The 12,396-nt window shown below is 33.9% G+C and overlaps 1 protein-coding gene across 2 annotated transcripts; it reads right to left on the minus strand.

Moving 5' to 3' along the window:
* Nucleotides 1–7,472: 7,472 nt before the first annotated feature.
* LOC148844303 (FCS-Like Zinc finger 13-like) lies at nt 7,473–12,075 on the minus strand. 2 transcript variants are annotated; one of them, XM_088957304.1, is made up of 2 exons: nt 10,986–12,075; nt 7,473–7,948 (listed from the first exon to the last, which is right to left on the minus strand). In XM_088957304.1, exons 1-2 carry the CDS (start codon nt 11,573–11,575, stop codon nt 7,789–7,791), a joined length of 750 nt encoding a protein of 249 aa, XP_088813430.1. In that variant the 5' UTR covers nt 11,576–12,075; the 3' UTR covers nt 7,473–7,788. The 2 variants fall into 2 exon arrangements, with proteins under 2 accessions (XP_088813430.1, XP_088813432.1); XM_088957306.1 differs by lacking the exon at nt 7,473–7,948 and adding an exon at nt 10,403–10,808 and having other exon boundaries at nt 10,986–12,002.
* Nucleotides 12,076–12,396: the final 321 nt, after the last annotated feature.

Here is a 12,396-nt window from a genome sequence, read left to right on the forward strand (position 1 = left end):
TAAACCGTGATGATAATTCTATTACTCACTATCTAGTTAGTTTTATGTAGGGATCAGGGTGAGTCCTCTCCCCCTTAGTTGGTGATCTTCTGTTCCGTGTTTGAGAGCTCTTGTAGGTTTTGGCCAGATGGTGTAGAGCCCTTAAGGTTCTTTCAATGTTATATTCATCCCATTTTATCAAAAGATATTAAAATTCCATGGCAATCAGCAAGAAATTAAAAAATGAAATGATTTCGACACTATTTCCCTTGGTAGTCACTATCAGAACATTTTTTGTGTTTGGAAAAATTGCGAGATTGGGATTTTCCATTTCTTCTATCCATGATTGCAATCTATGAAAGTTGCAGCCATTTTCTTGCAAATCTGTAAATTTCTTCCTTTCTTAGAGAACCTATGAAAGGAAAAAATACACCATCAAGATTTGTATTTCTTCTAGCATTTCATCTGATATTTGGAGTCCAGGTGTGAGCCTAAAACTCCAATTTTGGGATTTGAAGGCAGAGAAGGCCCAATTTGCATTGGAAAATTTATGATGCGGGAAAGATATGGTACGTAATAGTCTTGACCAATCAAAATTCACCCATGAATTTTGATAACACCTGATTAGCTACCACATTTATAATCCCAATTGTTTGGTTAGAAGATTTTTGGATACCATATCTTTCTGATATCATAGTTGAACCCTTTATTTTAAGTTCTTTTGAGAAACCATGTATAACATCAATCTTTGAAGGATAGGACACAAGAGACAATGAAGAGAGAGAGAGAGAGAGAGAGAGAGAGAGAGAGAGAGGTGAGGCAGTGGAGGAGATTCGATTCCTAGGGAAGGTGCAATGATGCAAAATACAACTTTTATGTCAAAAAACCAAAAGCAATGAGACACCATGCATGAGAAAGGGAAGAAAAGATGAAATATCTGGAGGGTGTTTTAAGGAGGTCCGATTTTTAAGCTCTGATTCCCAGCATTGATAATGGAGCATACTTCAAAAATCCTCAATGAGGATTGATGGTCTAAATTTTTGGGTTGGACAAGAAAAGAAACTAAGAGAAGGGCACTTTTGTCCAAAAATGAAGTTTACTTTTGGTGCTCACAGATTTCAACATTTTTGAAAATAACACCGATTTTGTCAATTATTGAAATATTATTATTATTATTATTATTATTATTATTATTATTATTATTATTGTTATTGTTATTACTATTGTTATTGTTATTATAAAAAGTCCTCTTATACCTGTGAACTGAGAACTATTAATTCATTAAATATATGTGAATTTAGTAAATAATCCATTAAATTGTCCAACGGGATCTTAAAATTTGATTCAATATAATCTTAAACCATTAATATAAGTTAATTTATATACTGATTAATTTTAGATTAATAGTGATTGGAGATAAAACAACTTTGATATTAATAAAGACTTTCCCTATTTTTTTAGCAAATATATAGATTCAGTTAATATTAATAGTAAATTAATTAAATTAATCAATTATCTATTTAACTATTTTTATTAGGTAAAATACTTTATGTTTTACATTTCTTTTTAATCCTATCTATCATTCTATTGAATATTGGATACTCCCATGCATCACATGGGGCCCACTAGTAATTATAACTAATAATTTTAATTACCAAAATAATCAATTTGTATTTATTTATTTTTAATTGTTATAAATTATCTAAAAATATAAGAATATGCAAATTTTCAATCATTGTTGATGGTTGCATGGTATCCATAGCATTTTTTAAAAAATGCTAAGGCCCATGGTCAAAAGCTCAATTTTAATAAATCCACAACTATGTTCTCCAAAAACATTCAAGGCTCAACAACTAATTTTGAGAATCTCAATCAAAGAAGAAAAAAGCAAATCTATTTGGGTGCACCATTAATAGACACAAAGGTACTCAAACATTTGAGAGGATTGAGGAGAGAATTTTCAAAAAACTAAGTGGGTGGAAAACAAGTCTCTTTCTCTAGCTGGGAAGATTACTCTCCCCAAATCTAATATCTCTATGATACCTCAATTCCTAATTAGAACATTTAAATTCCCAAAGAAAATCCTTGAAAATATAGATAAAAAACGAAGACAATTCTTATGAGACTAAAATGATAGAAAACCTTTTCATCAATTGGGGTGGAAGAATGTACGTATGCATACAAAATGGAGGGTGGAGAGTTAAAAAACTCCAATGGGTAAATGAAGGTAGTCTGGCAAAGCTAACGTGGAAGATATTTACCCGACTGGATAACTTGTGAGTTCAAATAATTAAAAAAACTAAAAAAGAAATTATTTGGACCCGAATTGCTTGTTTTGTGGGGAGGAGGAAAGAAGTGATCATATAGCTCAACACTGTTGGCTTCTGATGAAAAACTCAATCCCAAAACCAACCCTTGGAGAGTGAGTTAAAGATTGGTGGCAATACTAAGACTAGTGAATAAATAAAATAGAGAGAGATGCGTATTAGAAAATGTCAGGACCGTATGATTTTATGGGTTCTTTGGAAAAATAGAATCAACAAAGTATTTAGTAATAAAAGTTTCTCATCCCATCTTTTAGTTGACAAAACTAGATTATGTATGCCAGATGGAGTTCCATTAAGAGCTGCTGGTTGATTCTCAAGATGTGACAAAGCATCCAAAGTGTGTTCAAGTTTATTAGATGCCACCAAAGGCGGAAGAAGTTAAAGATAAACTTTGATGCATCCGAAAGATCTGATTGGAGCTTGGTGCTTTTTTCATTAGAAAAATCACCCCCAAAAAATACTTTACCAAGTAGATCTTAATAACCTTTTAAAATCGTTTATCAAGAAAGCGCTTTTATAAAAGCCCATTTAATAGGCTTTTTATGTGGGGCCCACTTTGCAATGCCAAAAGCTATTGCATAAAAGTAGGGGTGGACTGGTTTTGGATTGGATGGACCAAGAAGATAGATTGAATTGGACCAGTCCAGATTTAATGGTCCAAAGTATTTATTAGTCTGGATTGGACCTGATCCATCACATTGGACTGAATCGGATTGGACCAAATTCAGTCCAAATGACACCCTTATACAAAAGTCATCCCAAATACGCACTAAAATTGGGGATTTGTGTTACACAACAGGATATAACTCATCCCCAAACCCATAAAACCCCAGCCCTGGTGTAAGCAACATTTGATCCCAACTCTCCAACTACAACTAGCGGGAGAATTTACCAACCAGCCAATTGGTGCATTGCAATGAATCTCCTAAAATTTCTCTCCTTAGAATCTGTCCTTCATAACATCCCTCTCCCTCTGTTATATGTGCATATATGGCTTTTTCTTCTCATCTTCCAAATATTTTCTTCCTTTTTTTTTTTTGGTATTTATATCATTGTCTGACACCCCATAGAGATTGTTACTATTTTAAGTGAACAGTACAACATCACAGATGCACAAGTGAGCTTAGGTGACACGGGTGTGCATTGTCGCTTAGCCGCCTAGGTAATGGATTTTTTAAGAATTAAAAAACCATGAATCTTAAGGTATTTTCCTAAGTTCGGTAGCAATATTTTCCTAAACTCCAGAACAAGTAGCAATCATCATAGGTTAATTTCTCAAACATTCTTCATCTAATTATGTTATTATTTATTTTCTAGAACCCACAATATTGGGGGTGCTCCCTAATATGTTAGTAAGAACCCCACATGGTACAGAAAAGGTATGGTACCTAATAAAGTGATAGGTTTTTTGATTGATTTTTATTTTTATTTTTGGTTTTTTTAAGCCTGGTTTTTTGATTGATTAAGATTTAACATAGCATCATAGAATTGCCTATTGTGAAATATCCCTTTTGTGAGAAAGAGAAAATTGTAAGAAAATTTCTGAGGGAATTTCATAAAATTTGTTGACAAATTTACTATCATCATACACAACATAAGGAGTCCTGCATTTAGCCAATCTCTTGTGAATTTCCCTCAGAGTTTCTATAATAACTGGTGGTTTCCGAAGTTGGGCATTTACTATATTCTTAGATCTATAGTTTCAAAAGGGGCATGAACATTGCATTTCCCTAGTCATGTCATATAGCCGAGTGAAGAGGATCAACCAATTGGATAAAGTAGCAAAGACGATTGCAGGCTTTGCAGCTTCTGAAGCTATAGCTTGCTTATAAGCTTCCAGATCAATCACAGAACCCTTCTTTGCCATATATATCAGGTCGGCTATATGAATCTTGTTCTGCTATTTTGTTCTATTTTGTTCTATACTATTAAGTGTGCATGTGATTTGCACATGATAATTTTAGATGATAATAATAGTAATACTGCACTTAACTTTTTTTTTATAAATTTTATGTTTTTTTTTTTTGTTTTTATTATTAATTAGAATCTACATCTGATTATATAAACACCTCATCCAAATACATAATAATTGGATTGAGTTGTGAAATTTCAAGTATCATTGCTAGGCATACTTGCTTGGCTATATTCTTCTATTTTGTAATATTTAATCTTTTTTGGTGTATATTTTTTTCTTCATTTATAAAAAATGTAATATTTAAATAGAGAGAATTGAATGGGGTGAAAAGTAGTAATTCAATTTACAATTTAAACCTCATAATTAAATATGGAATAGATTAAAAAAATGAGTATTTTAGTCAAAAGAAAGTTCCACAATTCATATTTTTAATAGTGGTGTAAATATAGAATTATAGATGTGTTTAATTTTTTTCTATAACTTTTTTGTATTTTTGTGTGTAAAAATAATTCTAATATATCACAGTACTTTTTATTTAATATAATAAATATATGATATTATACACATGCCTAAATGTTTTTTTTTGCAAAACTTATGTATTTTTTATTTTATTAACTTTTATTATTTATTTATGACATTAAATGTTAACATGTGTGACTCAAAATTTGAGCTATTAATCTTTGCCAAACTATAAAATAATTTCATTTTTTGTCAGTTCTAATTTATGTATTTCATTTTCATTACCAATAAAAATAATTCTTGTTTATTACACTTATTTTTTTTAATTTGATTAATAAAATATCATGTGTATCTAATTTTTTCTATATTTTTTGTAAGTTTCTATATTTCTTATTTTTTAAAACATTTTATTACCTAACTATGACTTCGTAGGTTGGTCAATTTGATTTGAATGATTAAATTGTTTAACCACCATTTGGATTAAAAATTGTTTTGTTTTTTAGTTAATTTTAAAATATATGGGTTTATATTGTTCAAAATATTGACACAAATCTATTTTTATTAAGAAAAAATGAGAGATAATAATTTATGTATAAAACTTAATGAGGGGGGATTAAATGAGGTGGAAAGTAATAACGAAGTTATATTTTCAACCTTATCATTAGAGATGGACTAAATGCACAATTTTGGGCATTTTAGTAGCCATTAAAGCGGACATTAAAATTGTAACAAAATGGCTTTTATAGCCTTTCTTAAACAAATAAGTAGAAAGTAATTTTAGTCCAAAAAAAATTTCACATTGCATTCACACTTTTATATATAGTATAGATTTAGTGCCATACCCATTATTATAGGGGTGTCAATTAGTTTGGATTTGGTCCAATCTGATCTAGTCCAATGTGAATCCATTGCAAATGGACCAGGTCCAATCCAATCCAATGAATATTTTGGACCATTTTAGATTGGTCCAATTCAATATTTGGACCATCTAACCTGTTCAATCTCGTTTTGATTTAGATTGGTTTCAACCCAAACCTGGTCCATTGACACTTGTACTCTTATCTGATATCAATGGACCAGATATTGGCTCAATACAATACAACCCAATCCAATATAAGTTCATTACGAATGGACCAGGTCCAATCCAATCCAATAAATGCTTTGGACCATTAAGTCTGGATTGGTCCAATTCAATATGTCTTGTTGGTCGGTCCAAATTGATTTTGGTTTGGACAAGGTCCAACCCAAAACTGGAACATTGACACCCCTACATTATTATATTAGGCAATATTCGGCTGATACCTATTCCGAGGACATGCATCTGATCAAAGGCATTTTCAATGTTAATTTTAGAGGTTTAGGTTTAAGATTTAGGGTTTAGATCGATGTAAAAATCAAAAGGTGGTGAGATGCTTTCATTCAACCACAGTAGGAGCGAAGTAAAGCCTATTTACACTATGAGACTTTGAATCGTTTCTCACTATTTTAGCCATGTCTCTTTTGGTATACCACTCCTACGTCCCTTCAAAAAAGTATATTTCTGCTCACATAGATGCATCTTTTCATTTTGCAGAAACTGCTCCAATTTTATAAATAACATCCTCTGATCCTCAACTTCTCTCTTCTCATAGATCAATTCACCGATATCTAAACAACTAGAAAGAATTCACGACCTAGGATGGGAAAAACCTAATCAAAGACCAACCCAATCAAACCTACTTAGAAGAAACGAATCCCAGCCACTCGTGTCTGATTGCTTGGTTAATTAAAAAAAAAGTCCAAACACTTCAGAGCTGAAGCTCAAAAACCATGAAAGCATCTTCACAAGGACGGTGGATCATTTACCCAACCTTTGTTTTATCTTTGGGCTTTTTAGTTTTTAACACAGAAAAGGGGAAACATGAGTAAAAGAAGCACAAGAATGAAGTCAGATTTACCTGAAAACCTCAGTCACTTCACTTTGTCTTTACTCTTGACTGGTTTTTCCTTTTTTTTTTTAATCCAGAATTCTAGCTATTGATTTGGTTCCAAATGTCTCCATCTTCCATTTGTCGGTATTGAATAGAAATATATGGAAGATCTTTGAGTTGACAATTTAAACGTAGGTTTGGGTAAACCATAATTTTCACATTTTGATTAAAGAACGGATTTTAATCTCGGGCAAACCGGAAATACTATTACAATGGTCGAACCAAAGAACGGTTCGTATATTCTTATAATAAATGGGTTCGCTCACCACTCATCAGTCGTCAGTTTAATGCATGCAGCACCACACATGGCTGATGGCTCCCACCGGGATACGTTTCACGTGATTGGATTAAAATGGTTGGGTGAAGATTAGAGGGGTCCACGGCTTGTCAAATGTGAGGCTCTGAGGACCTGGACGATTGCATCAGAAAAATTCAGAGAAGCCTGGAATCTCCTCCCACACAGAACTCAAAGAAACAGAAAAACTGATGAGATTTCTTGTCTGAGCCTCTCAAAAATGTTCCTTATGAAGGGTTGAAAACAAAAAGAGATACTCCAAGTGGGTGGCTTTGGGTTAGATCAATTCTGATTGAAGATTGGTGACTTAGAGAGAGTCTCCCATCCAGTCATCTCCATATATAGAAGAGACCCATTAGAGATCTCTTTTTTCCATGTAAAATGCTCCTCCACCAACACAAATTGCAGATTCCATTCATTGGTTCATATTCCTACAACTGTGCCTGTGATTTCACATCCCACACATATATACTATAGCAAACTGATGAACAGTATCAAAGAACTAGAAAAGCATGAAGAGAAGCTGATACTAGTAAAAATAGAGGCCTTAATAATAATAGCAATAATATAGTTATGATCATATGTCTAGAACATCCAGCTCCTTAATTTTCTTTTCTCATTGTATGCCTTAATTCATATCCAAACTTTCTTCAATACTCTATCCTCTTCAAGATTTTGCATGCTGAGACAATCCTAGTAATGACCTCAGAAATTCTCTCAAAGCTCTCTTTATGTTACTTATGCCGGTGGCGGTGATACCAATTATTTGGCTACCTTCCTTCTTTGTTTGCTTTTTTATCTTCTACGTTTTTATCCTTTATTGATTTTGGTATCTATGAGTAATTAAGCTATTGCAATCCCTGTTTTGAAGAGCACTGGAGTTGAGCAGGGAGAAACAGAGCAATCGAAGGTCGTTCGAGCTCCAGAGAGGCATTTCTCCCTATGTTCATCCCTTGTAATTTGGATCGATCTGCAATCCATGCTACAGAAGGCTTTGTCCCCTCTGCAAGACAAAGAACCATATAAGCAGAGAAGTCCAAACCAAGGAAAAGTTACCAGATTGAAATGGGCATGGACCCCAAATTATTGAAAAGAATGACAGGGAAGAAAACGAAAAGATTCTTCATAAGAATATGGCATCATAGAAAGTATTAACACATCCATAAGTAAACGAGAACCACATGAGTTTCTCCAGATAAAACTTATCTCCAAATAAAAAAAAAAAAAAAAAGCAAATTTTGGGGCAAAGAAAACCCAAATGGAGCTCTACCCATCACAAGTTACTCACAGAAGTGTACCAATACTAAAGTTTAGAGGCCAAAAAGACAAACTCAAAGATGTAAAGGACTAGAAAAAACAAATTCAAAGATGTAAAGGACTAGAAACTAAAATTGGGGGACCCGCTGTTCTGTACAAACTAGCAGTTAAAAATATCAAATGGACTAGTTCATGAAGAAAGGACGGAGGAGAGGACAACAGTAGAAACAAGAGAGAAGACATAAGGACCAAAACTATTAATTATCGAAACTTCTTCCAAAAATCATCCCTAATTACCAAGTTTGACAAAAACAAAACTGAGAAGCTCATTGTGTAGAGTTTAAGACACAAAAGAAGACAAAAACCATCATAAATGGCCCAGATTTGCAAGCATGTAATCAACCATACTTGGAAACTAGAAAAACCAATAAGTAAATAAATGACTAGATATTGTAGTACAACAATCTGCCATAACTAAGTAACAAAGGAATCCAATGCTCACTTGGAATGAAACTTAATGAGTGGCTAAAAATAGAGAGACATTCTATTTAAGAAAAATTTGTCAGACTGTACTCCACTTTCTACTGGGTACAGAAACACACGTCTGTAGTGAACAGTAATTAAGATCAAGGGGAGGATGCGACATAGTTTTGTTTGCCACATATTTATTACAATCTAAGTTCCAAGAACTATGGATGGAAAATAAAAAGTAAAGTTCGAAATTCAAAATATATACAAGTACTTATCTTTTTTCTGAAAGAAAAAGAACAAATGATGGAAATCAACATCAACATGAAACCACTAATCACAGTTCAATGCAGATTAAATTTAATTCATGAACCCAAACAATTTACTGTTACATGATTTCCTATTGATAATAAATAATTATGACACAAAAAGTTAACATCAAAACAGATTCCATTCTTCATGGGATTTTATAAAATAGGGGTAGGGGGGTGGAGGACATTGTTCATGAAACTTAATTTCAATATGGCCAAAATTGAGCAGAAACTGGTTAATTCTAAAGATATATTGGCCAGTGGAGTTTATAATCCAGATCTGTGACCAAATCTCCACTTCAAGCACTTTAACCACTGTTTATTGACCAGTTATTGCTGTTGAAACATAGATAAATAAGAAATTCAATGGTGTAGAGTACAGACACTCTACTGCGTCCTTTCCAAATGAAGCCTCAGATGAAAATTGAGAAGAGTTAAGTCCAAGCACAGAGGAATATAAAAGAAGGATTTCTTATGGGAAACACCATAGGTCAAGTCTGTTTCCTAACCGGAGATGCTCTGTATTGCCATAACAAAATTGCGAATCTGATTTCATGCCTACAAACTAAGAGAAAGTAATACCAGAATCTGGGTTTGGAGCCAGTGAAGATAAAAGTAAATTTTTTTATATGATAGAAAGACCTACATCTTGGACATAGTTTAGTCAAAGACAAAAGACTAGCACGTATCGTCGACCCCCTCCCGTTCTAATGAACCATGATCTTTTACAGCTGCCAGTTATTAATCAATTACAAATAGAAATATTAGGAAAAAGGAGAAAATAAAGTTGTTTTGAATCTTGAGAACTATCCTAACTAAAAGTGAGGTATGAAAGCTAGGCTCATCAACATGTTATTTGATCCACATTTTCCGGAAAAATAATTAAAATTCAAATATGCAGTATTACTTCAAGGCTACAACTTAAGTAATTCAGCCAAATTTATTCAGCATCATTCATCACATGCATGATTGGAATACTAATCTGCCACCTTATCTGGCATTAACACAATTAACTTTGTCTTTATCAACACTTTATTTGATCCACATTTCTTGGAGATACAACCAAAATTAGAATTTGCAACAGGACTTCAAGTGTATAACCAAATAATGGAGCCATATTCATTAGTTGCATGCATGACTGAAATATTTATTTCCTCCATATCTGATATTAATACAATTAGTTCATCAATGTTTTATTCCATCAACATCTTCCACACAGACAGACAGTTGAAATTCAAATCTGCAACACAACTTCAAAGGTACACTCAATAATGCATCCAATTTGTTCAATGACATTCTATTGCAGAATCGGATCTTGACAGAGAACATATTAATATGGGAAAAAACTGTTTTCTTCCACATTAATGACTTCAAAGAAATTTTTCAAAACAAATCACTTCATGGATAAACAGAGTCCAAAATTTTCTGAATTTAGAAATCCAGATTCCATTATAAGCAATAGAATTAAGTAAAACAGCTTCTCCATGAAGACATCCGTACATGAAAACAAGAAAATAGGTACATTGATCAATCAATGACTAAAGTATTCATCTGCATAGTACCAATCAAGTATCAGGACAAGAGAATCTATACAATGAAGGGGCAATAAATTTATCATTGCTTCTAAATACATACAATGTTCCAATTGAAGAACTATCCCAAACATGCAGCTAAGGAACGCCATTGGAGAACATCAAAATCAATCTAGATTTTCCCAGTGAGGAGCTACTCAGAAACCAGGCACTCCCAGAAGCCAAAACATTCAGACAATCATCCATTAAACTTTATCAAATTCCAAAACTTTCCATTACAGAACAGCACACCTGACTGAGAAATTGTATCCATCAGGGAAAAATATTACAACAAACCATCCAGTTTCAGAAACACAAGCATGCATAATATTAATAAGCAACTAATCGTTCAGAAACCAACACCAACCAAGTAATCAACTAAAACTCGCAGAAATTTGTTAAAAGAGATCCTTTTTTTTTTTCTTTCAAATACCTGTACATGAAGATATCCAGCCCCTGAAGCTTCTTCTTGCAGCGGTAGCAAGAGCTGAGGAAGTCAGCAGTACGAAAAGCCGTCCCGGACTCAACATAGTCCGGTGGGGAGGTGAAGAAAACAGCAGAATTCAGCCACTGAGTACCAGTAGTGTCATCAGGCTTATCAAAGTATTCATGTTTCTTGATTGAATTATTCCCAACACGGGAAATGACACACGTATAGCTCTCAGAGAGCTCCATCTCATGCTTGTTCTCGGAAATGGGTTCTTTATGCTTAGAGGTGGGCTTGGCATAAACGATGGGGATCGGCTCCGATCTTGGCGAGAGTGCCGTCTTCACAGCTCTGCTGGTTTTAGCTGAGGAAAATGCATCATGGGTGTCATTCATTTCATTCATGGCGGCCACGATTCCCAGCCCCACGACGCCTTCCTCGAAGTTCTTCCGGAGAGATTTGGTGGGGGGCTTGCAGTCGATTATGGAATTCGGGGACTTCCAGCCAGAATCGGAGGAGGATAACTCAGAAAAGTTGATGAAGAGGGAGAGGTTGATCGAGGGCCTCTTCTTTTCCGAGGTTTCGACCATCATCATTTTCCCTGATTACTTTGGATAGGTTTCTCTGGTGGGTCTCCCTCAGTTTCTTGTTCTTGCTTAGCACTCAAAAGATATGAACGGGAGCTTTCTCCATTTTAACAGGAGTCTTCTGTGAGAGAACAGAGAGAGAGAGAGAGACTGAATGAAGCAGAAGAAAATTTTAAATTTACACCGCTTCTGAAAAAAAAAAAAAAGAAAAGAAAAGAAAAGAAAAGAAAAGGAAATTAAATGAGACACTGCACAGAGAGTGATGCTTTAAATTTAGATTGCTGAATAAGCAACATATCGCATCACTAAATTTAGAACCGCCTCATCGAAGTTTCTCCAAATTCTAGCGAGGTTCATTTAGGAGAGGGAGAGAGAGAGAGAGAGAGAGAGAGACGGGTGGCTTTGGGTGGAAGACCACCTTTTTTTTTCTCTTTCTAACGCGTTATTAGATTTGAAAGGAATATAAAGTTCTCTGACAAACAGAACTGTGTTCTAATTACAGTTCTTTCATCGAAAATCCGAAACTATTTTTTTTTATTGCTAAAAATCATAATTAATTAAAGAAGAGATCAGGAAAAAACAGGCTTTTTTCTAAGCGGGCCGCCCAGGGTTGTTGAAAGTTAAGGTTCTTCTACGATCTACATATTTATGTCTCTCTTGTTTCAGCCATACATAGCAACGATGTTGTCAATTCAGACATCCATCAAATTGGGGTCCTTCAAAATTGGACATGTGCTCACTTTTTCAGTCTACATCAGCTCTGTGTCCAACTGTTTATTAACCTTTTTTTTTTTTTTTTCTCTTTCTCTCTCTCAAGTCATATTAATAAC

The sequence above is a fragment of the Nelumbo lutea genome, chromosome 8 (genome assembly GCF_056320005.1).
Source record: "Nelumbo lutea isolate HS-2025 chromosome 8, American lotus-T2T, whole genome shotgun sequence".
NCBI classification, from domain to species: domain Eukaryota; kingdom Viridiplantae; phylum Streptophyta; class Magnoliopsida; order Proteales; family Nelumbonaceae; genus Nelumbo; species Nelumbo lutea.

Excerpts from the sequence above, each read along its gene's own strand:
- LOC148844303 (XM_088957304.1), bottom strand. The coding sequence starts at position 11,575 with ATGATGATGGTCGAAACCTCGGAAAAGAAGAGGCCCTCGATCAACCTC. Across the intron at positions 7,949-10,985 it reads CTGGATATCTTCATGTACAG|AGGGGACAAAGCCTTCTGTA; the intron begins GTATTTGAAAGA and ends TTTGTCTTGCAG.